This window comes from Schistocerca americana, chromosome 2 (assembly GCF_021461395.2).
Source record: "Schistocerca americana isolate TAMUIC-IGC-003095 chromosome 2, iqSchAmer2.1, whole genome shotgun sequence".
NCBI lineage: Eukaryota > Metazoa > Arthropoda > Insecta > Orthoptera > Acrididae > Schistocerca > Schistocerca americana.
In genome coordinates, this window is record NC_060120.1 from 829,779,497 (window position 1) to 829,805,726 (window position 26,230).

The 26,230-nt window shown below is 44.8% G+C and overlaps 1 protein-coding gene across 4 annotated transcripts in view; it reads left to right on the plus strand.

The window, feature by feature from the left end:
- Positions 1-231: 231 nt before the first annotated feature.
- Positions 232-26,230, plus strand: part of LOC124595469 (matrix metalloproteinase-14) — a 158,812-nt gene continuing 132,813 nt past the window's right edge. For all 4 annotated transcript variants that reach the window (XM_047134223.1, XM_047134222.1, XM_047134224.1 and 1 more), the window contains exon 1: positions 232-504. In XM_047134223.1, the coding sequence (XP_046990179.1) occupies positions 400-504 (105 nt within the window). In that variant the 5' untranslated portion in view covers positions 232-399. The remainder of the gene's footprint in view (positions 505-26,230) is intronic.

The following is a 26,230-nucleotide window of genomic DNA, read 5'->3' on the forward strand; positions in this document are numbered from 1 at the left end:
GGGCGTCGTAAGGCCTGAAGATGCAGTCCACGAGTGTCCAGATGTGTTCAACGAATGCATTCGGAAGCTACGGAGCCAAGTTCGAGGACGGAGTTGCGGCGGCGGTCGCCAGGCGGCAGCACGCTCGGCAGTCGCGTGATTGGCGGCCACTCGCCCCCACCCGCGCGCCGTTCTGGGAAGCGGGACTTATGCCCGCAATAAAACGCGCGGGCGCGCGCGCCGTCACACCACTGTTGGGTTCGCGCCGCGGACAGTCGGCAGGTAGGGTCTGGGAACTGTCAGGCAGCTGGTCCACGGTAGCTTGGTAGTGGTACAAGAGCTAGGCGAGATTGCCGTGGACGACGCGTCTCGAGTGACCAGGACACGACACACAGACACACGAGTGGTGCGGCAACCAGCATGTCGACCGCAGCGGCAGCGATCTCTGTGCTGGCGTGCGCCCTCCTCTGCGGAGCGGGACACGCCTTCCCCGTGGGAGGAGACATCTCGGACACAAACGCAATGGTGAGTACGCCAGCAGCTGCAGTATCCGTATGCAGGGCACTACGAAACTTCTCTCCGCCGCACTCACAGGCTGCCATACTTCTTATTTTCGCGCTACTCGTGAAGTAGCACTTTGAACACGAAACAAACAGTTTACAAGGGAAGGGTGCAGGCGTAGTTCTTACGCACGTTTAGGATATTTCCATTTCAGCGCTTGTAACGCATTGCAGTTTCTTCCATAAAAACTCTACTTGTTACGAGATGCTTTAAATTTATCTGAGCTGTCTTGGGTAAACTTTAACAAAATCAGTCGGCAACCTTCCGTTATACAGCACATTTCCTACAGAGATTATGAAACTAGCTAACCACTATTGCTTACTTTTTTCGAAACACTTACTTTTAAAAGAAGTATAGGGACACGTAAATTTTACATGTTTGTTTCATCTTCTTGATACAAAAACTTAATATTTGCAAATAAAAAAGTATAAAAATATGAATTTCCTACAGTATATATTGTAGACCACCCACTGTTTTGTGCTTTCCGTTTATAAGTATGTTTTTAACTTGCTCTTACAATTCTGCACTCTCTGTTACCGCTAATTACTACCGTAGCCTGCTGAAAGAATCCCTCGAAACATCCATAAATCATTAGTTTTACAGATTCTTGTTCGAAGACAAACAGTATGTCGGTCCCGCAGCAGTAAAAACGTAAAAGAAAAGGGATTGAGCATCTCAATATGTGTTTTATCTGCTTATGCTCTACACGTTAGTAAAATTTTCGTCAGGGCGGAGAAGACTCTGGAAATATTTCGGACATTTTTTCAAGTTCTTTTTGGTAGGACATACAGTTCTTGACTTGGCAACAGCGTACAGTGATTGGAGAAATACATCGGAACCTTTACTGGAAAAAATGAAAACTGTCTTTTTTTCTTGGCAGAATATCTCTAAATTCGTTGACAGTAACGGATAATTAGACACTCAGGCCGGTACAAATAATAGTAATATCTCTTATAGGTGTATTTTCACTATCATTTGGAGGTATTTCGCACGACAGGCTGAACATTGTTGAGTGATAGATTCGCACGAAAGCGTCATATACGCATTTGTTAATATAAAAAGTTTTCACCATCGCGCGCTTTAAATAGTTGTTTTGAAACCTGCTGAACATGAAAAGCTTTGAAAAATTTCTAATTATATAAGTTTTTTAGTTATTGTTTTGAGTAGAAATTAAAATGAGAACTGAATTAGGTATCTTACTCTCATGGAATAGCGTCAGATGGTCTGACTTTTTAGAAGAATGGTATTGTTGTACAGGGCGTTAATCTGATGTAAGACTAAAGTAGTTAAACTGCACTAAGTAGTCATTAACAACATTTTGTTGGACGTACGACTTTCTTTTATGAACACTGACCGCTGATTCGGCCCCCGAGGTACATTTTGCAAGACTGAGAACGAAGGAAACGTGCAAAGAATTTCACTTTTCTATTACATGACCCTCGATTGCTAACGAGTATAAGAAAATCAGGATACATTTAAAGATTACTTGTGTATGCATCTGTCATATGAGTTTTGGTATGCCATCCAATAGCAAAGTTGCTAACAGACTGGAGGTAGCAGGTACCCGCCCACTTTTGGGCACCGCCGATGGCGCGATATCTGCATACAATGTGGCAAGGACATGTCGGGGCTGGGAGCCAGTCATGAACGAGCGGTCCTTAGCCGCGGTGAGATGACAGCCGGTCTGCCTTTTCGCAGCTGCCGCCGGCGCTCACGACGTGTCGCAAGCCGCAACGATGACGCACAGCCCGACACACGCAACGCGAGCCGGAACACACGCTTCCGTTTGTCAGCGCACGGAGATCGTTCCGGCTTCAATGGTCTAAAGCGTGACTCACCTCCTACTCGTAAACGGAGTTTGAACTTCCGCGCAAAACTCGCTCGGAATTTTCTCAGTCTCTGACACTAATTGTCATTACTTTAGGATTCGCTATACGGAAGGTACCACTCGTCGACATCTGTATCATTAAAGGCAGGGCTGAAAAACAAATTTCTTCCTTGAGTTGAGATAACTGTCATAACGAACGCATTGTTTCGCTCGGTACCAAAATACAGAACACAAAACGCGCATGTTCCTTAGTCATATAGGTGTACGTTAAGCTCATGACATCAGACGTTCGCAAATAATAATTTCGTTCACTTAATATGGCAACAGATTACCTTAATTTCCATTACGTAAAGGTGAAGTGCCGTCTCTAATGACCTGGCGCGTTACCTGATCATCGCTAGTGAAGTGGCAATTGTTGCGTTTCATTTGTTCATTAATAATTTCTTCGAGCACAAACGTCTTAAGGACAATATTTTATACAAGAAAATAAAAACCAGTATGTTTCCCAGCCGCTCACGAGGACCCATGATGGCAGGTCTCAAAAGATGCGACGATGATCCGTAAGAAAACAATGAATAAAATTTATCCACCTCCTAGACATAGCATTGAATTGGTAAGATGTATAGTTGCCGACGTCAGCCTTTTGCGTCAGAAAAACATACCGGATGCATATAACGTGTTTAAATTATTAAATACTACTTAATTATTAATGTTTTGAACAAAGCTTAAGCTTTGACTTGAAAAGATTTACTTCGTTTGCCCACCAGTTTCTAGATTTTCAGTATTACCTCGAATCCGTGCTTTGTCAGCAGCTATTAATACGGTAACGATTTTTCCGAATCGCTTTTTCATTTCTCACTTTCCTGAAAAAAGACTTTTGACCATTGGTGAAGGATGCTCATACGATTTTTCTTCATCTTTCGGGTTCGAATAGTATTTTATTTCCGGGAACTACGTCTCGAAATTTCGAAGTAAATGTTCCTGTATGCCGGTGTATACGAAAATACAAACTATCATCATTTTTCACTCCCTTCAAATAGGAAATACGATTCATGTGAATAAATTTCAAATTATTTGCTTAAAAACACATGAATGCGCGATACTGTTTTTCGTCACGCTAAAAGCTTCCTTTATCCTGGCAGAACTTCTACAGTACGCGACCGATATCTTCGTGATCCATTGGTAACTAGGCGCTAGTGTAATCCCACGTGGCACACGCTACTACTTCAGTGTTAACTGTTGTTCCTTCTAAAAAAATAGTTTCCTTACTTCTTTCGCTGTAGTCAGATGCGGGGACGTCGCGAAAAATATTGTTGTTTAAGCAAATCCTTGTCTTCTCACCTTTTTTATTAATGAACAATACAAATATGCATTGAATTTTAACATTTTACTAGAGGTTTCTGATAGCTGCCCCTGTGTATAGGTTTTGCTTCACAGGATGACGTCTATTTCATTGGATGCACTTCGTGAAAAACCTTTAACAAACGTGTTCAGGTTGCGTCCGTTAGCAGCAATATTGGAGAATGCTCTCTAGCGCCGGCAGCCCGTTGAGCGTTCTCAATTGACGCCCAATAAATCTGCGTCAGAGCTCACTTGTCGAAGCTGCCTGCCTTCTCTGGTCATTGGGAACAGATTTCTCAGGCGCCGTTACATCACACTGGTCAAAGCGCTTCTCAGTAGGACAGCTCAACAAGACCGCAAGTCTGGTAATGTCCTTCCAGGATGGAAGGCTGGTGCTTAATCTTCAATCTACAACAGATAAGCGGAAGGCCGGTTCATGAGCGACGTACGAATTATTGCTTATCCACACTGCACCAACTTGAACATGGAATTTTCTTTATCTTATCAAATGACGTGGTAGCAAATCAGAAGCTTACGATATGCGTTTGTATTGCGTGACAGGTTTCGTGGAATTGGATTACTTTCATTTTCGAAACTCATACTGTTGAACACAGTCACACACTTTACATTCGAAGCAATAGAGCGTAGTAAACATGGGATTTAATTGCATTCCTTCAGAGCTATGATCACTTCTTAATTTCCTCTACTGAAGAAGCGCTCATAGCTTGAAGGTATGGAGTTTAGATTCCATGTCTACTACATTTTTTAGCTTCGAATGATCGTTCCTGTCATCCATGAATACTGACCATTCCTCTAGCGACACCTTGTAATCCAGAAACATTCAGCTTCCTCTACCGCTGTCTTTTATGTAACACGCAATGTTATAGCTCGCATTCATAAACCACGCGCAAGGTTTTTCATATTCTCTCGCTCGCTCCTTGCGAACTGTTAGTCCTACAGAAAAAATTGAACAGGATCTTCCTGTACGAAATTTAAAGTAGTGAAATATTGTGCTGAGATACGCTTTCACTAGAGGCCGTAGTCTTCGAGTTATTCAAGAAAAACGTAGGAAAGTGACCTTCAGACACCCCCCCACTCCCACACTCGGCTCGCACCTGTCAGGATTTCTAATGTGTTGTTCATGGCACTCCCTCTTGCCACTGTTAAAATGTTTCCCATCTTCTAATTTTTTGGTTTCCATTGAGTTGCCTTATTACGCCACTGGCTTAGTCTGGAATTTAGAACTTGTAAAACTGACTTTTGTGTAAATTTTACGTAACAGTTTTGTCAGTTTTAACACCACTGCATCGTTGTATTCGTCCAGCCTTCTGACTATGAAACTACTGTGCTTTGAGGGGTTAAGTTTGGACGAGCTGGCAACGTTATTAGTTTTATCAAGACGTTTACAAAAGTCGTTTTACGTTCATCACATTCAAGAGCACGGTTGATTTAATAATGTTAACGATGTAGTCGAATGCTGGCAGGATAATAGCCCAATCGACAGAAACGAAAGGAGGTCGAATATCGGGAATAGTTCGTGTAATCGGGAATTTTTGTACAGTGATAGGAGGGAGTGCCACGAACAACATACCAGAAATCCTGACTAGTTCAGTGTCAGCTGGAGGTGCGTTTGAGGGTCACTTTCGTACGCTTTTCTTGAATAACTCGAAAACCATCGTCTCCAGCGAAAATGTATCCAAGTACAAAATTGACCTACATTAAATTTCCTACAAAAAGAACTTGCTCATTTTCTTTCTGCGGGACCAATAGTTTGCGCATAGCGAGCCAGAGACTATGAAAATCTCACGCGTGATTTATGAATGCCAGCTATAACATCGCGGGCTGCATAAAACGGCGTCGGTAGGGGCAACTGAAACACCCTATTGTAGTATTGTAGTAGGTAGCGTTATAATAATAATGTCGTGTGACGAGGACCTCCCGTCGGGTAGACCGCTCGCCTGGTGCAAGTCTTTCGATTTGACGCCACTTCGGCGACTTGCGCGTCGATGGGGATGAATGATGCTGATTAGGACAACACAACACCCAGTCCCTGAGCGGAGAAAATCTCCGACGCAGCCGGGAATCGAACCCGGGCGCTTAGGATTGACAGTCTGTCGGGCTGACCACTTTTTTTTTTATTTTCATTTTTTGTTCGCTTTAGTTCGTTTGATCTGCTCGGGGCGGACGTCGTAAGACATCCATTTAAGATCGTTGTTGATCTATTAACTCAGTTTTTTTATTACAGAGGGCACATTACCCTCTGACCGAACACGCTGAGCTACCGTGTCGGCACCACTCAGCTACCGGGGGAGGACGTAGGTAGCGTTAAGGAAATGTTAATTTCAGTGTGCTGCTTGCCCGTCGAGAAAGAGGCGAGGCTCCTTAACGCTGCACCTCTCTTCCCTCTGCAGCAGACCATTAACCAGGCTGCGCTCCCTTGCTTACGGTGCCATCATCCCCTGCGAAGTTGTACTGTGCGTGTAGCGGATAATATACCAGTTGAGACCGCCTCGACTGCCGCTGACTGGAGTGCAGCAGGTCCCTCAGAGTGGTGCTGGGGAAGGGCCGCGAGCGCAACACGTGCTGGACGGGCTCGCTGCGTGATGTACGCGTCTTTTTGCTGCGTGACGTGGGATTGCGTTCGGGCGCGGCGCCAGCGCTGGCGCGGCTTGTCTTGCTGCTGGCTCGCCTCACATCTGCAGCGTACGGGCTGGGCAGGAACTGTACTCTCTCTGTCTCTCTCTCTCTCTGTATCCTCACTCTGGTGGTGGGGCAACTGGCCTTTCAGAGAGAAATAAAGCCACAGGTTGCAGCTGCGCTATTGTGACAGCCACACTCGGCGTCCAAAGAGAAAACGCTGTTCAAACAGGTAAGAAAAATTTCGGGCCAACACAAGACGAAACTCTGTCGACGACAGAAAGAGGAGTGTAAATCATGGTGGCAAATTAAGTGTGTAATGAATCTTTCACACCACTGCTCAGTCTGGGCTGTGTTGAAACATTTATATTAAAATTGTCAGCCGGATCTGTACCCCTCTTGCACTTAGTGGGAAATACAACAACGTTGCCCGATTAAGGCAAGACTCCGTATTGACACACGGTTTGTCTGCCAGAGATTTCAAATCACATCTGTAAAGCGTATTGGCGAATCGTAACTGGGACTCGGATCTGGGCAAATCACGTGCTTTACGAAGCCACAATCTTCTATCTGCGTCTGTCTTTCTGCCAGAGCGTCAACATCCACAGTGTAGCTTTTTGAGTCGACATTACTTCGTCCTGTAAATCACTGTCTGCCAGTGTGGCCGAGCGGTTCTAGGCGCTTCAGTCTGCAACCGCGCGACCGCTACGGTCGCAGGTTCCAATCCTACCCCGGGCATGGATGTGTGTGATGTCCTTAGGTTAGTTAGGTTTAAGTAGTTCTAAGTTCTAGGGGAATGATCACCTCAGATGTTAAGTCCCATAGTGCTCAGAGCCATTTCAACCATTTTGTAAATCATTCAAGAGCTATCTTTCTTGGTCAAAGATAAGGCATGGAATAACCCGTTATGTTGGAAGAAATAACCTGGCATTCGTCAGGACATATTAGTGAAATGATCGTTTGGCATTGTTGGCCGGGATGTCCCAGTCACGTTCGGCCCCCAAGTGAAAGTCTTATTTCATTCGACGCCACATTTGGCGACATGCGGCCGGTGATGAGGATGAAATGATGACGAGGACAACTCAACACCCAGTTTCCGAGCGCAGAAAATCCCCAACCCCGCCAGGAATCGAACCCGGGCCCAGTGCATGGGAGGCAAGCACGTTACTACCCAGTTAAGCAGGCGGACGTCAGGACATATGGCAGGATACTTGAAACACCTAACAACTTTTAATTTATCTTGTGGAAAGTATTTCCAACATAGTGTCCTGATAGAACTAATAACAATGTGTAAACGTTTTCTTCAAAATTCTGAATTGTCAACACTTTCGGTTTGTAATCATTGTTTATTTTCCAGTATTTTACATTTTGTAGCCTTAGTAGACATTTATGAGAGGAAGCCACAAAGCCGTCAAGCCATCAGCATATGACGGAGAAATACTTCTAAGTTTCATGTATGCCCACCGTATGCTGGTGGCTTGCACTTAATCAAGTCAATGGTGGAAAATAATGATTACGAGTGGAAAAGGTTGTAATTTCAGAAATTTTATACGGGTGTGGTAACTGCCCGAAGAAAAGTAAAAGGCTATGTTTACTACTACAATTCGTACCTATGTGTGTAGGCTTCTGCGGCTCTTGTCATCTTCAGTAAAACTTCTCCGCCTCAAGTATCATAGACCAACGTTTCGGCGATTCTTTGCAAGTGGCCATCATCCGGTTGGTTAACGTAAATCTAAATGCAACAGAGACTGAAAAGTTCACCTGTTTAACAACATATTTTCGGAATAACATGATTAGACATCCGCTGTTACTCAGTCTATAATTCTCTGCTTATCATATCTCTAGAAGACGTGATGAAATTCTATGAATTCCATTCTCAAGAAAATGTATGAAACACAGAGTACCTGTGTGCAGAGGCAGACCAACAAGACACTACCGTGAGACGGAATACTTGACGTTTTCCCGCTGTAATGACTATTCCATAGAGTTTTGGAACTGTTTAAGGATGACACTGACATCTTGCCGCCTTATTTCGACTGAAAATGAGGCAGCGATGTTCAGGAGAGAAACTCGTCTGGCCAAGTTGTCAGCCGAACCGAAGTATTGTGGAAAGATATCGACGTCATCCGTCTGCAGCGGAGAAACCTTACATAACAAGACACAGTACTAGCAAAAAACAGGCGCTAACTGACGTGGCTCCGTGCTTAAATACCGGGACGCTTGGTTTAAGCCTCTTTCCACCCGCACCAGTTGAAACGTCCCCTTAGAAAAATTTATGAATTACTTGTGCTGATAAAACTCTTACGTTATTTGATTTTCAAACGCCGGCCGAAGTGACCGCGCGGTTCTGGCGCTGCAGTCTGGAACCGCGAGACCGCTACGGTCGCAGGTTCGAATCCTGCCTCGGGCATGGATGTGTGTGATGTCCTTAGGTTAGTTAGGTTTAACTAGTTCTAAGTTCTAGGGGACTAATGACCTCAGCAGTTGAGTCCCATAGTGCTCAGAGCCATTTGAACCATTTTTTGATTTTCAAACAGCTGAACAGAACTGAAAGTACTCAGACATTTCTCTCTTTACTTATTCTGATCAACACTAAACTGACATACAATATTTTTAGCGCAACGCAATCTGATTTTCAATAATCCCTACAAAAGAATGGCCCTGACTAACAATAACCTATACCTTTCATGAATCACTTACCTCACAAAAATCTTCGTTACTCGAACTACTGCAATACAGCGAGCGCCAATACTGCCACCTAAAAGATTCTAACTACTGAAGGCACTAACTACTGATAGGCACAGTTAGCAAATGAAAGATTTTGATAGAGAACTAACAATGCATTTACCTTAATAATGTTCAAAAGTCATCATATATATATATCAGTTCATGATATCCAGTATTACAAATTTACTCTTTCTGATGGACACACGTCCAGATCGTCCGCTCTCAAAATTGTGCCATCTCTCTCCCCACATCCACCACTGCTGGCGGCTCACCTCCAACTGCACAACGCTACGCGCTGTTCACATCCAACTGCCCAACACTACAATAGCGGATATTCCAACAATGCCAACCATCCACAGACTGCACACAGCACAGCCAGTGATTTTCATACAGAGCGCTACGTGGCGTTACCAACATAAAAATCTAAACAGCCTACTTACACAGTCTAAACTAAATAATACAGTATTGTGGTTGACGATCCTACAGCTGTCGAAATATTTTTCGAAACAGATTCGCTGAGTTGCGAATTATTGTAGCATAGTCTGTATTGGGTATGGCTAGAGTATCTATTGGTAACATATGAAAATTTGTGCCTGACCGGGAGTCGAAGGATATCCCGCTTATTGCGAGCTGTCGCCTTAGCTTTAGGCTATCCGTGCACGCTCTTCGTACCCACCCTAACTTCCATATGTGACGTTTTCTACTTGAGGATGTAGAGAACAGAACATGTGGAAGTTCAGGTGCTCGGATAGCCTAAATCGTAAGGCAACCGCTCGCGATAAACGGGAAATCCTGCTTCGACTCCCGATGCGGCACAAATTTTCATAAGTCACCAGCGGGTAGTATAGCCATACCCAATAGAGCTGATGACAAAAGAATTCCCAGTTGAGCGAATGTGATTCGCACACACACACACACACACACACTTTGCTTTATCACTTCAAGTGAGTTCTAGGATGACGTGTCTAATGACCTCCGTATCGACGTAACGTTTCTCTAAAAACCTCCCCCTCTTGTCGTAACTCGATCTCGGATTTGTACGATTCTGCGCTTTTGGCCGAATCGAGAAAACGGATTTGCTGGAAGACCGAAGGCCTTCTCGCCCTCTGGAGGTTGGAGGGTGCCGTCACGCCCCGTCGGACAGCGCCAGCGCCTTGCCGACCTTCGCAGCTCGGCCCTCTTTACAAAATCCGCCGGCCGGCTTTCGTTTTGCAGCCGACCGTTTCCCCGCGATTACAGCCGCCGGCTTTTCTCTTTGCCGCCGGACCACTGCTTTCCGTTTTAGCCTTCACGGCTGTCAGCGCTCTGCTCGTGCATCGGCAGGTGTTGACAAACTCCGCGGGGGAGAAAACATCCCACACAGACCTCGCTCACCGCTGCCGTGCCGCCGCGCCTGGGAGGGAATCGTTTCCGAAGCGGAGACGAGGTGGGCCGCTGGAGGCAGAAGCCAGATCGAGAGAAATGTATCTGGCGTTACTATCTAATCGGGTCAGATAGGTGCTTATCTGCTGCTGGCTCCGACATTAACGGTGGAACAATCGGGACGTAGGATTCGTCGCTCAACTGTGCTTAACTGCTGCCTGCTGCAGCGAGTGGCAAAATGCAATTGGACTTGCAGAGATTTGCAAGTAGTTACGTGATGTTTCTGACTTCTTCTTCATCTTAATCCCGTCTAGTCCAAATTCAAATGGCTCTGAGCACTATGGGACTTAACATCTGAGGTCATCTGTGCCCTAGAACTTAGAACTACTTAAACCTAACCAACCTATGGACATCACACACATCCATGCCCGAGGCAGGATTCGAACCAGCGACCGTAGCAGCTGCGTGGTTCCGGACTGAAGTGCCTAGAACCGCTCGACCACACCGGCCGGCAATCCCGTCTAGTATGGGGTCTCCTGTACTCAGGACAAGGCACATTAATTTTTCACTAAAAAAAAAAAAAAAAAAAAGAAAAAAAAGAAAGACGCACCACGAAGGTATTATCCGAATGGGACGGAAATCAGTAAATTTGATGTACGTGTACAGACAGCCAATGATTACAGTTTTAGAAAAATTAGATGATTTATTCAAAAGAAAGAGCTTCACAAATTCAGCAAGGCAATAACGCGTTGACAAACTGCCTGTTGTCTTCTGTCTCGGGTTGTTCGACTGACGCTCATCTGATGATTTTTCGCCAGCACAAGTGGCTGGAGGTTGAAACTTTGACAATGCCAGACACTTGCGCTGGCGAATCGTCAGAAAAATCATCAGACGAACGACGGTCGAACAACCCGAAACTGAAGACAACAGGCAGTTCGTCAAAAAAATTGTTCAAATGGCTCTGAGCACTATGGGACTTAACTTCTGAGGTCATCAGTATCCTAGATCTTAGAACTACTTAAACATAACTAACCTAAGGACATCACACACATCCATGCCCGAGGCAGGATTCGAACCTGCGACCGTAGCGGTCACGCGGTTCCAGACTGTAGCGCCTAGAACCACACGGCCACTCCGGCCGGCAGTTTGTCAACAAGTGGCCACGAAAGCCTTAACAGTTTTGTAACAACGCGTTGGTCCACCTCTGCACTGAGAGTCAGTTTCCAGTCCGCGCACGAAAGGAATGTTTCGTCCAAATGTAACTAGATTTTACTGCAATTTTCGTCGGACTGGAGTTCTTGGAACGTCACTCTATCAGCACAGCAGGAGCAAAACGAACGCAATACGAGATCTGATATGTGTTAGAGAACGCAGGCAGTGGCTGCGGAGCGTGACACAGGCTGTTGAGTCAGTAGAGCCGGCGCTCTGCAGTTGGCAGTGGCGCCGTCCCTTCGTTGCCAAGTCTTCTTCATTACGGAGGTTCCCCTTGAAAAAGATGTTGGCCGAGTCCCAGCGACGACGCAGCGCGACTGGCAATGAATGAGACACGGCGCGGTGCTCACAGCTGAGTCCGCACCAGGCTTCGACGCTTTCTACAAGGGCGTACAGCGATGACGACGATCATGATGGTGATGACATAGGTATCAGTGCGTACAGAGCTTCGTTAGCAGCGCTCTTGCAGAATATGAAATAAATGCTTAGTCAGGTTAAAGTCTTCCCTCGCAACCAATATTCTTGGGAGTAAAACTAAACTCCGTCCAACAGGCCTCGTTAGGCCCAACAGTACCGACCGATCGCCGTATCATCCTCTGCCTACAGACGTCCCTGGATGCGGATATAGAGGGACATGTGGTCGGTACACCGGTCTCCCGGCAATTGTCAGTTTTCGTGACCAGATCCGCTACTTCTCAACCAAGAAGCTCCTCCATTGGCCTCACAAGGGTGCTTGGCTACAGCGTTCGGCATACCCGGACGGTGATCCATCTAACAATGGAAGCTAAGCCCAACAGCGATTCACTTCGGTGATCTGTCGGAAACTGGGATTACCACTGCGCCCAGGCCGTTGGCATTTTGGGACAGTGGACACATATTAGAGATCTGGCAACGACAGTACATTCAGTGACTGCTTATCAATGTCTTAATATGAACAATAAAAATTTAGCATGGGTGGATGCATGTCTACGTTCACCTTCATACCCTTTTCTTGCGCTTAAAAAAAAAACTAAACGTCGACCTTGCATAATACACAAAATGAAACGAGAATTAACGGGTAAAATGTGCTACGGGTTATTCCCTGATCCGCATGGCTACTTGACCGCTAACGACGGGGCAAGAGCCACCTGGCGTGAGAATAGATATTTAGGTTTCCTAATCAACAGATGGATCACTATAATAGTGTGAAAACCTTACAAAAAATCACTCTAAGGCAAAAAAAAAAAAAAAAAAAAAAAAAAAAAAAAAAAAAAGAAACGCGTATACGAAGGGAACGGAAATAGGCAGATGTGATGTACATGTACACACAAATAAATGATTACAACTTCAGAAAACTGGGCGGTTTATTCAGGAGAAAGAGCTTCGCAAATTGAGCAAGTCAATAACGCGTAGGTCCACCTCTTGCCCATGTGTTTGCACTGATTGATAGAATGCGTCACCTGACACGTTTTCGCTGGTCGTCGGGACTGAGTCTGAAGCGAGACTCAGCACTGAAGACAATTCTACTGCAGTCAATAAGATTCCAGGCCGAAGACGTTGTCTGGAGACGACATGGACGTCAGTGGGACACCAGACCTGTCTGCCACACGGTCCAGCAACAACTAGCGGCGGTCTGGAGTGCCACTTAATTTCATATCAGTACCCCTTTGGTCGTCACCTGTAACACGCTTGCAGCACAGTGCTCGATGATACTCTACTCCCCGTTTTGTTGCCCTTCATGACAAGCTATCCTCAGCTTACGTTCCAGTAGGGTAATGCCCGCCCGCAGACGATGAGAGTTTCTACTGCGTTTCTTTGTGCTTGCCAAACCCTCCCTTGACCAGCAAGATCGCCGGATCTGTCCCCAATTTAGAAAGTTTGGATCGTTATGGGCAAGGGCCTCCAACCATCTCGAGATTTTGACGATCTAACGTGCCAATTGGACTAACTCATTTTTGTCTTGATCAATTTTCGATGCTTTTTCTCTTGAAAACATCACATACAATTTTTCCGAAATTTTAATCATTTGTTTATCTGTACATGCATATACATCTACCGATTTCCGTCCCATTCGGATAATTCCTTCGTGATGTGTCGGCTTTTTTTGTTTTTTGTAGAGTGTACAACACATCGCAGAGATCTGAGATTAAACTCAGGCATTTTTCCCCACAACATCTCGACCTCTTTCCGACCAAATTCTGTCGACAAATTTTAATTTTTTTCTCATCGAGATTGGAAACTCGGTTGTGGTATGATATTTTCGTTTCCCTTCTATACTTCCAACACATACTACGTATGTTTCAAACCGGGTTGGATCTTTTTCACGAACAGCGAAGGGACTAAGAACTGTGAAGGTGAGAAGAGTACTTCTTTCTTTCTGTCTCAACATCCAAGTATGTTATGTCGTAATGGAAAATGAAGGAACGTCTCACTTAACATGACACAGACCTAAGACGAGGAGGCATTCAGCGAGAATAATGTACAGCAGGAAGTGAGGTCAGCCCGCAAAACTACGCTTTTAACTGACTGCTACATTGTCCGCAACTTTCTCGACCGATAACGGGGAGCGCCAGCGGCAGTGAATCACGCGTGTAGCTCGCAACAGGCGGTAGATAACACGGGGAAATTGGACTGACGCGACCAGGAACTTTACCACAACACTTCGTAACTTTGACAAGGACATACCTGCAAATCCTGTCATTGCCGTTTGCTTCGCGAGCTTAGCGGGTAGCGGTAAGGGGCTTCCATGGGTCGGACGTAGAGATGGACAAGTGAAACTGGCGCATGATCTTCGTTGTCGAGGCACGCATCATTTCCGGAAGCAGAGTCTGTGCCCAAGGCAGGGTCGAAGGCCGAGGTCCTGTGTCCTTCCGGGATTGCCATCGGCCCACGCGTCTCGGACGCGTCCTGAATCGCTCAGCGAGCCCGATATAGCGTCGCCGCTTCAGCATGGCGGCCACTATGTGAACTCTGCGTTTTGATTAAGAATGAGGTATTGTTCTGCAATAAGATCGCTCAATACTCAAGTTCTGTGTGACCAGAACGGACGATTTAAGTCGACAGAAACACTACCTTCAGCATTTTGCTTTCTACATGTAATATAGGAACTTCGACATTAGTTTTTAGAAGTTTTAGAAATGAACAAAGTAGATTACTATGTCGCATGAAATAAAAATAGTCACAACCAGGCCGGCCGCGGTGGTCTCGCGGTTCTAGGCGCGCAGTCCGGAACCGTGGGACTGCTACGGTCGCAGGTTCGAATCCTGCCTCGGGCATGGATGTGTGTGATGTCCTTCGGTTAGTTAGGTTTAAGTAGTTCTAAGTTCTAGGGGACTGATAACCACAGCAGTTGAGTCCCATAGTGCTCAGAGCCATTTTTTTTGAGTCACAACCAGTAGTTTCGTAACTGTTCTTCACTGTTACAGTGAGTGTAAAGACAAAAAGTCATTAGCAGGTTACATTGGTGCATGCTTCACGTTATTCTTCTGATTGTTTATGTAACTTTCACGAATAGACATCATGAATCAGTTGTATACAAAGACTTTGTCGAAGATGCCGATACGTTACTGATTCATTATTTTTTCAATTAGTTGTTGCCTGCACCCATTTAACTGTTGATGTGTCTCAAAAATTTTAGCATAGTGACACCGGACTCACATCACGCCACGCTGCACACGGTTGACGTACTGAGTGGATATAGGTCGCTCAGTTACATGGTTACTGATGTGAATTGAGTCACATCATTTCTGCCCCACAGAGTCTCTATAGGCAACCTACTTCGATCTCTTCTAATTTTTCATTCAAAGTCTAAGGCACGCTTTTATTTCATCCTTTCGACTTTCTCGTTCCACGTTACTCCAACTCTTTCTCATTTTCTAATTTTCTCCTTTTCGCAATATGGCTTACTTTAGCATAAAAATATTATAACGAAATTTCAACTATTGTGTTTGGTGTTAGACTGGTAGCTGTCTTATCTGCTTTAAAGATGGGAGGACATATCCGCTTTCGGTAGCCCATAGTGACTTAATTTGCAATGCAATATGCATTTCGGGCTTGGGTATTCACATCTGTATTTCGTCACTGTTTGTTCGTTGCAGCTTTTTCAGTGGCGTTTATTACAATCTGAAGTGATAATTTCATATGTAGCCATGAGGCCTCGTCAAGAAGTATTTGCATCCACGCTAGATGTCAGGAACAACATAGGTAAACGCCAAAAGGCCTTAACTAAATCCACGGAAATAATCGAATAGATAAATAAATTTTAAAAATGCGTCACAGTCGTGACAGAATCAACATAAATAAAACGGGAAACACTTGCACGTCATAATAAGCAGCAGGATAAGGAAATTATACCCAAGTCTGAGTGTGGTAGTAAGATTATCGTTAAAGGCAGTTGTAGTGCCTTGACGCGTTTTCTAGTCAACGAGGAAGTGAAATCGACTATCGCAAACCAGTGAATTCGCGCTGACTTCGTATACACTCTTAGAATAAACAACAACAGGAGCCTTGTCTGAACAAGGTCAGGCGATAAAGTCTCAAGTTATAGCATATATATCGTTGTCTCTCAAAATAACAACCACAAACTGCTGGGTTTTTCTGTGACACTAATCGAGGCTGGACGTAATTAAGGGTTCTTATTATCGTCATAAGATTTCTCTTCTTCGAAGAAATCATTCTCGCAAGACACTGTCGTTAAAAGTTTACATCCAACAAATTTGTGATTTAAGTGCTTTCATTCGGATAGAATACAGAGGGGAAGTCAACCTTTGGCAGTGAGAATTTCAGCTCCTCTCACGCTGCTTCTTTTGTGGAAAAGTAGCTCCGTTACTGGGAATCGAGTGACACCAAGTGAAGACATTAATGTCACTGTGTTATTGCTTCCAGAATGCTTGTCACAGATAGTAGCAAACTGACTTTTGTAACTGGCTTTCCTACTGCTCGTAAAAAACATGCAGATCACAAGATACAGTTTCACAGCGGTAGAGCGAAGAATCTTTGTCTTTATTATGAGAATTTTTTCTTGGAATTAAGGCGACACAAAAGAAAGAAAGGAAGGAAGGTTATGTTTAACATCACGACGACATAGATGTCATTAAAGACGGAGCAGAAGCTCGGGTGGCGTCAAGGATGGGGAAGGAAATCGGTCGCGTCCTTGTCAAAGGAACCTTCCCGAGATTTTCCTGGAGCGATTTATGGAATTCACGAAAACCTAAATCTGGATGGCCGGACGCGGATTTGAACCGTCGTCCTCCCGAATGCGAGTCCAGTATGCTAACCACTGCGTCACCTCGGCCGGTATAATGAGGTGATTACACCTATTTTTGGTTTCATGCTAAATATTCCTTCCCTTTCTTTGGCATATAGCACAAATTTGGGAAGCGACCTTTTTTTTCGGGGCAGCCAGTCTAACGCTGCAATTGACATTGTCTGAGTGCATAGGAGTTCTTGTTGTCTGTTGTCGAAGGAGGTGTCTGGTCGATTTGCAAGCGCCAACCAGTTTTCTGAGTATTACCTTGCCCGCATCTCGTGGTCGTGCGGTAGCGTTCTCGTTTCCCACGCCCGGGTTCCCGGGTTCGATTCCCGGCGGGGTCAGGAATTTTCTCTGCCTCGTGATGGCTGGGTGTTGTGTGCTGTCCTTAGGTTAGTACGGTTTAAGTAGTTCTAAGTTCTAGGGGACTTATGACCACAGCAGTTGAGTCCCATAGTGCTCAGAGTCATTTGAACCATTTTTTTGAGTATTACCTTCTGAGACATCACTGGCATTAGGGGTAAACTGCGAATCTTGCACAGCGGTCTTGGAAATTGGAGGTAATCTGTAGTTGCTTTCAGCATATCTGTGGATGACACCAGATTCGTATCGAGTGGATGAGAGTGACTGTGTAGCATAATGGTGTGCTAATAATTGTTGTGGATGAGTGGTGTATAGGAAGATGGGGCAGTCGGAAATCCGAAGCTGGTTCTTTCAAAGCAGCAAAGGAACGGCAAACTAAAGGTACCACATATGTACGGCTGGCTAGCATTTGTATCTGATGCTTTCTCTACCACAGTATTTGGGCCGAACAGTTCGGTCCCCACAGTGAATTAGCGACCTCAGCCAGGGAGGGAAGTCGCTGCCCTTGGTGAAAACACCGCTTTGTGGTCACCAGGGCAGTAGCAGGTGCACTGGCAAACGGCGTGCTCTACCACAGGCGAGCGGGCGGTCCGCAGCATCCGATCCAGCCTCAGGTGCCTGTCGCAACATCCTGTCGCCATCCGCTGTCCCGGCACGCCTGTTGCAATTGGCCTCGTGGGGCAGGTGGCGATTTCACCCACCCGAAAGCGCCGGCGATCCTAGAGAACAGGCGTATGTCGAATCCGCTGCAGCGCGAAACCGAGCACCTACCGGCGAGTCGCTCGTACAGCGAGTGAACACCCGAAACAAAGGAAACAAAAGGACAAGTACTCGAGCCGGCACCAAGAAGCAAAAAAAGCGCCTCCCAGCTTATGTCTGACTTTTCCCGCTGCTGTCCGTCTAAACCACAACGATTTCTCTTAAAACAAGGAAGCATTGAAGACGAGGAGTCGCGAATTCGACAAATGTTTAACGGCGACGTATGACGAAGTTGAGCGCTCGTCTGAAGGCTAACCTTTCTTCATTTGACCTTTACGCTGCGAGAATAATCGTTGATAGAGCATTTTGTAGGCTCGACATTGGGTTTAAAAGCGTCACGATAAACGGCCCGTGGCTTTGTCGTCACAGATGACTGGAGCAACATAATTTTCCACACTTCCGGATTTTCTTGTGCGATTGTTGGTATACATAAAAATCCTTCGAAACCGCGGAGAGTTATGCTTGTGGTTAAAAGCGACAACCCTTTCTTATGACGTCGCAGGTACAACGCAATCTGATTGCTTCGGCGGTGGAGAAAACTGAACTCTAATTTCGGGAATTAGATTAAATATTAATATTAGTTAGCTTAGCATCGAGCATATTCACATGTCACTCAGTGTACCTCAACTGTGTGGGAATGAATATAGATTAAATGAACATGGAAAAATTCACTCAAGTCTTGCGCGAGTTAAGATATTCTCTACGTTCCCCGCAAATGTTTACAGTGTTTTGGATCAGGCAAAGCTGGGCAAATTCCAGATTACGGAGTTCGCTTGCACTTATCATGTGTATTATATCCATCTACTCTGACATCATGATTTCTTCTTGTAACGAAAACTGCAAATGTACCAACATAACCATTCACAGAAGGTAACTAATCGGTCTTTAATTCTTAGTATTTGTCGGTTTTGTCGTACTGTAATCTGGAATATACATATGAGTCAATATGTCCTCCATATAGATCTTTCGTTGATCGAAACTGGCTCCGATTGCCGCCTTACGCTTCTTCTCAAATAGTTTGGAAACATAGAGATGACATTCCAGATTTTCACTTTGCAGCGGAGTGTGCACTGATATGAAACTTCCTCGGACCGAGAGTCGAACGCGGGACCTTAGGCTTTCGCGGGCAAGTGCTCTAACCGACTGAGCTATCCAAGCGTGAATCACAATCCGTCCTCACAAATTCAATTCTGCTAGTTCCTCGCCTCCTACCTTCCAAATTTCACAGAAGCCCTTCTGGGAGCCTTGCAGCACCTGATCGCGAAAGGCAAAGGTCTAGAGTTCGACTCTCGGTCCGGCACAGGAAGTTTCATAGAGATGTCATTCGACGTTTTTGCCAGCTGGAAGAATTTCATCGCCTCCGAACATTAGTATCGGCAACTCTTCCTCTCACATTTTTAATACTCTTTTAAATTCTTCTTCATGCCATCCGTCACGTCTTCGATATACGATTTTGTTTTTACACAGTTGTTACTCAGTTGTCATTAGACTGCGAATCAATCATTTTTTTCAGTTCCGCCATGCACTCTCCAAAGATCAATGTTTCCGTATACTTTTTTCCTGATAGCAATTTCTACACTCATTTGCGAAACCGTCGGTGCTATTTTTTACAGGTCTACAGGACTCAGTCCAAGCTGAATGCAGGTTTCAAATCCGCGATTTCACTTTCCAAGCCAATAAAGGCACCGACCCATGCGATCCAGCGGTTAAGGCCTCTCGTTCGAGAGGACAGCGGTTCGAATTCCCGTTCTACCATCCAGCTTCAGGTTCTTCGTGTCTCCTCTACACAGCTCAAGGCTAACGCCGCAATGGTGCATTCGATAAGAATGCAGGTGAATTCATTTCTCTTCCTTCCATCAATCAGAGCTTGTGACGTCATTGTAGACACCCGGAGTAAAAGACTGCTCTACCTTGCTTCCTTTCTGCATCCACATCTGTACATCACTAGTCGCCTTATTGTGTGTGGCTGAGTGTATTTTGTATACCACTGTCCCTTCCACCTTTCCCGTTCCAGCCTCGAATGGTGCACGGGAAGAACGATCAGTGTGGGGTCGAGTCTCTCTAACTTTACCTCCATGTTCTTTTCGTGAGATATATGTAGGAGGAAGCGACATACAGGGTGTAACGGGTATAAGTGCAGATATTTGTATGTGTGTTACGTTAACATGTACATACATCAGTGTGCTGCCTGATTTTTTTCTCTGCATCTAACAGTCTTCCCACAAAAATGTCACAAACTTTATGACCTGATGTTTTCTCCATGGTCGTAACTGCACCTGTCAGTATAGACTAACAGTTTTGCGTCCTTGTACCACACCAACACTTGACCTGCTGCCCAGGGGAAAATAAGCATTAATAGCTTGCACTTGCCACGTGTACTCGGAAGTAGTAACTAATCTAAAAGCATGCCACTCCAAATAGCTATAATTGTTAGTCTACAAATGAAGCAATGTTGTTCAGTGCTCTGTCTTCAGTCACAATAGAAACGTCTGCACTGCACTACACCCGTTACACCCTGTACCGGTTAGCGCATCTAGAAATGTGCGCTCTGGGAATTTTAGAGTAAAGCACACTGTGATTCACAGGGCCTGTGCTGTAACGACTCTGTGACGCTTTCGTCCTTATCAGATGAACCTGTATCTGTTCAATCTTGTAAAGGTCCCAACTGACGAGCAATACTCAAGAAACAGTAGAAAGCAGGTTTAGGAAGCTACTTGACTGGGGTCGACCATATTTCATGAGGATTCTTCTAATGAATCTGTTAGGCATTTGCATTTTCTACAGTTAGTTTACTGTGGCTGTTACGCTTTAAATCCTCCGTGCGCATAATCCCTGACACTGGACTCGCATTCGGGAGGACGACGGTTCAATCCCGCGTCCGGCCATCCTGAATTAGGTTTTCCGTGATTTACCTAAATCGCTCCAGGCAAATGCCGGGGTGGTTCCTTTGAAAGGGCACGGCCGACTTCCTTCCCTAATCCGATGAGACCGATGACCTTGCTGTCTGGTCTCTTCCCCCAAACGACCCAAACCAACCCCATAATCCATGGTAATTGGCGGATGTGACAGTTTCCAGTGATTTTTCGGCAATCGTGTAATCGTCCTATACCGGGGAACTTCCGCCTAGTTGCACAAAGAAGTACTTCTGTACGTAACCTTCCCCACCAGTTCGCGGCGATTGTGATTCCGCGCGATTTGTGGCGGGCGGCTCGGTATCGGTGGTGCGTGCGTCACGCGCTGAGCGGCATCGGCCATCAGGCATGCTCGGCGGACGCGCGGGGTCCTTGGCTGAAGGCAGAGGCCACCCGCGGCGGGCGGCATACAGATGCCCGCCTGCCACGGCCACCGGCTGCCGGAAGGCGCGCCTGTCTACCACAACACCACCAGCCCTCCAGGGCACTTTTCGGACTGGAATCGCAAACAGCTGACCGCCACACAACACGCGGCATCCTGCTGTCCTTGATGCTATCCTTTCCGACTTTTTCTTCCCAGTTTTATTGGAGTTGACCTGCGCTATGCAATATTAACAGCACCACTACTCCTACGTCCAAGAACCTCACTGGAGAATAAAGCCATTTCCACCCTGTTTACTTAATCTCTTGGGGGTAATAAAGGGGTAGACGCGGAGAAAAATGAAGTTATGTAATTGATATTTTTTTTGCACGTATATGTCTGCAATCCTGGGACGCACGGAAATGAAGTATCCCTTTTTCTCTTTACGTATAGGCTGCAAGAGTTTGTTTTATTCCTGCCGGTCGGAGTGGCCGAGTGGTTCTAGGCGCTACAGTCTGGAACCACGCGACCGCTACGGTCGCAGGTTCGAATCCTGCTTCGGGTATGGATGTGTGTGATGTCCTTAGGTCAGTTAGGTTTAAGTAGTTCTAAGTTCTAGGGGACTGATGACCTAAGATGTTAAGTCCCATAGTGCTCAGAGCCATTTGAACCTCTGCCTGCGATGTTTCTTTATTTCCACTGTAGAGGGCAATTTTTGCGCCGTGAAGCCATTTTTTTAATTTTAGTGCCCCATGCCTCAATCGGTAATGCCAGAACCCTTATGGGCTCACTTTTCAGTTCGTCTGTCTGTTCGTCTGACTGACTGACCTTTAATAAAAAAAAAAAAAATGGTTCAAATGGCTCTGAGCACTATGGGACTTAACTTCTGAGGTCATCAGTCCCCTAGAACTTAGAACTACTTAAACCTAACTAACCTAATGATATCATACACATCCATGGCTGAGGCAGGATTCGAACCTGCGACCGTAGCGGTCGCGCGGTTCCAAACTGTAGCGCCTAGAACCGCTCGGCCACCTCGCCCTACTGACCTTTAATAAAACTTTTTCTCAGAAAGTGGTAGACGTATCAAATTGAAACTTCTGTCACATACGAAGGTCTACAGCCCCTTGGCTCCGTAAAAAAATTAAACTTCTAAGTCAATGCAATTGAAAGATACGGCCGTTTCTGTCATACATTCACTCATCAGAACCTATAGGTACTTTCTGTTGGCCTAGAACCATGTAATTTGACGAGAAGCGAGCCTTCACAGTACATGAAAAAGGAAAAAAATCCGAAAACGGCGAATTTGTAATTATGTCACGCGATTTTTTTTTTCTTTTGCTATCCGACAGTCTGTCCGATAGTCCGTCTATTAAGAGGCCGTTTCTCAGGAACGGGAAGACGTGTCAAGTGGAAAAGTATGCCACTTACTAAGATCTATGGCCCCTTGCTGGTGTGAAATAATTAAGCTTCCGAGTCAATGAAATCAAAAGGTACGAACATTTGTCACATATTTTCATACTCGCAAACTCACTCATTAAAGCCTACAGGGCCCGTTGACCTAGAATCACGAAGTTTGGCAAGGAGCAAGGTTTCACAATACAAGTGAAAAAAATTAGAAAACTGTTAATTTGTAATTATATCACACGACAAAAATAATTTTTTGTCATTTGCTATCCGACTTCAAACTTAAAATTAGAACGTTCTCGAAAGTCTTGGAATTCTCGGAATCGATGTTTAGCCAATATCAATGTCGATAACAAGCAACAGTCGTCGATATTCTCGATTCCTGGTGTGGATCGATTGTCTATGGATACAATTAAGTTTGAACAAAACCCTCGCAGCGCAAGTCCTACTAGCACGTAGACAAGTTTTCCTATAATTCAGCTGTGAAACTAGCCGATCTGAGTATTTCCTTGTGTTTTACGTGTTTCTGAGAATGTAGTTCGGAGATAACAGGATTCCACATTATACAATAGGTCCTCCTGTAACTGGCTGGACGAGTCGATTATCTGTTCGAAAACAGGCGCCTCCAACACGTCAAGGGTGACAAGTGGCTGTGACGTTCTCGTCAGACTTGATGCTGATGACTGCTTCTGCTAGTACAGCCACCATGACGAAGCTTTCACGGCAGACTCCCCCACCCTCACCACTAAGGTTAAACAAATGTACTTCAAACAGTACCGCAATTTGTCTCCTATATCAGCATGTCTCTAGGTGTGTGTTATTTCGAACCACCTATACTTAAAACAGGTTAGTGCCAGTTTCGGTTGCATATAAAATAACCTAATACGCTACATGCGGACATCAGCTGGACCGAAAAAGCATAGCACTGTTAGAGGTTAACAAACGTAGATTTGCCTATAGAGTGAAACATTCTCACAGTCAGACCACCGAATTTGAAAATATTATTTTCTCTAATCTTCCTAATTAAACGCTATTCATGTATTCAGCAATTCAGCACTATTTAACGTAATGTCACTCTTACGTTTTAGTATGCCAGTAATTATTTTGAGGTTTGTCTGACTTTCGTTCTGGGGCACTATGGCAATAGAAAATGAACGAAGTAAGATGCTGCACTTTGGAGTGAAACTTTTTTATATTTCCTGTCAACATACAAGTAAGATGCGTTTATTGACAAAAGAAAATACGCTCTGGAGCTTACGAATGTTTGACTACTAGCCTTTCATTCTCTCGTATTTCACACATAATGTAGGTAGCATTTAACAGAGGGTTTTGGCAACTGCCCTTACATCGGTCTTAGTTTGTACCTTTGTACTTCAAAAGTACTACGTAAGATCGACTTTTAATAGATCTTCGTAACGCGAGAGACTGCTGCATGCGTGTGGTGAAAACTGTTGTGACCATTATGTATTTGAAGCGAGATTTAAGTCGTCAAGAAAAAAAATAAGACGGGTTTCCCTTTGAAATTTACGAAAAAATAACGTGGCCGAAAAGAACCCGAAGTCTTATAGCCGGGCCTAGGTAGCAACATGACATTGTTCCGAGCTATATTTCCAGGTGTGTTATCTTTGCGATAAGGAGATAAGTACTGCTCCAACCATCGAAAGCGCACTGAGTCACAGATGAAACATTTCATCCCACGAGCCCACTTATGACTAAATAGCCAGATAAATGAGCTGTTCCTGCAGAATTTCATGCTGTAGGCCTATTGTACGAAACATGAGCGACCGTGAAGGTGAAGCAGCGTACAAAAGCAAGACCACAGTTACGTCTGCTATTCTGCTATTCTGTTCTGAGCAAAATGTGATAAATGTAAAGAAGTTTCTGGTAAATGAGTAGGGAATCCCGAGTCATAACGTGTTATCACTCTGACCTCTCTCAGCAAGGCGAAACAGATTCTTCGGAAACATTATCTAGATTGTGCGTGTAGCTCTCTTTTGCACATAAATTCAATCTGTTAGCGTTGCTTAAGCTACAAAATACCCACATCTGTTTTATTTAATGGCAAAGTAGAATTTGCTGGTGTGCTTTAACGGAATGAATTGTTATTAGCAAAATATTCAGACTCCCAATTATTGTCCATTGCAAAGACGCTTCAGACGAAGAACGTCTTGCAATAGAATGCAAAAAGATACGAAACTATGTTTTATCTTCGCTGTGTGCAAATCATGAGCTGTTAAATATCACGTACTTACCCATCGATTGGCGTACATTTTGCACCGTAGCTGATAGACTCGCATGACAGAAAGTCTGCATTCTTCATTAACCTCATGCAATGGAATCTACTACCAAATACCTTAGCTAATAGGGATCTTTTCCTGTGATCTGAAGACTGATTTGATGCGGCTTTCCACGCTAGTCTATTCCGTACAAATCCATTCATTTCTTTATAACTACTGCAAGCCACGTCCATTCCAGTCTGCTTACTATATTTTTCCTTGCTCTGCAGTTTTACCCCTCCCCCGTATGACGTCCCATTTTAAGTTCCTTTCTTTATACCTCAGGCTGTGTCCCATCAACCTATCCCTTCTTTTAGCCAAGCTGCGCCATAAAGCTCTTTTCTCTCCAATACGATTCTCTCCAATACGATTCACATAAACAAGAGAGAAAAAATCTCAGGCTATATGCTGCTAAGGCGGAGATGTAAGAGTTAATCTCGGCCCGTTCATCCTACACTCTGAAGGCAGCGGCGATGTTTAATTACAGATGGCATCTGCAGCGGGAAGCAGCTCGTAAAACGGAGTCCATTGACCTGGAAATGAGCAAGGTTTTTATCGAGGGGCAAGTTGAGCTGCCCTCCTACTTATAAACGTCAGAAACACGTTAACAGGTTTTGGTCAGTAACCAGTGCTACCTACGTTGATGTGCACGTTGATTTACTGCTGCAATTATGAAATTGTCGAAATGGAGAAGGACGAGTGCGAACTATGTCATTCACAAGCAAGGAATTAGCCTGAAATTGAAGGTAAAGAAATTACTTCAGAGACGGAAGGACGGTAACAGTTTGCCTGTGTCGCGACCATTATAGGCGGCGTATTAGCTGGATCGGGAAAGGATGGCAGAAAGAATTCGGAAGTGCTTCAAGAACCACTTCCTCTAAACCCATTCGAGTCTCATACAATTATTTCGAAATGAATGCCTGATACTGCCCGAGAGCGTTTTATTTCATCAGCTGTTAAACGATCAGAAAGTTCGTCTAACAAATGATTGCAGCGCTCGATCAAAGACTCAAATAATCTTATTCTTTGGTGTGTTCTAAAAGTGTAAAGATGTTCTCCCATATAATTTTCCCAGAGCTCCATTAAATTTGAATAGCTTATATTCGGCAAGAGAACAGTTTTAATACCCAGTTTTTACCATTTGTGCTGTAGAACCGGCTCTAAAATAAGTGTGAGAGACGTTTCACAAGAGAGCAGAGTGGCGCTCGCATGCTGTACTAACATATTTTCGATACCTCCACCTCTCCGGTGGGCGGTGACGTCAGATGCTCATAGACA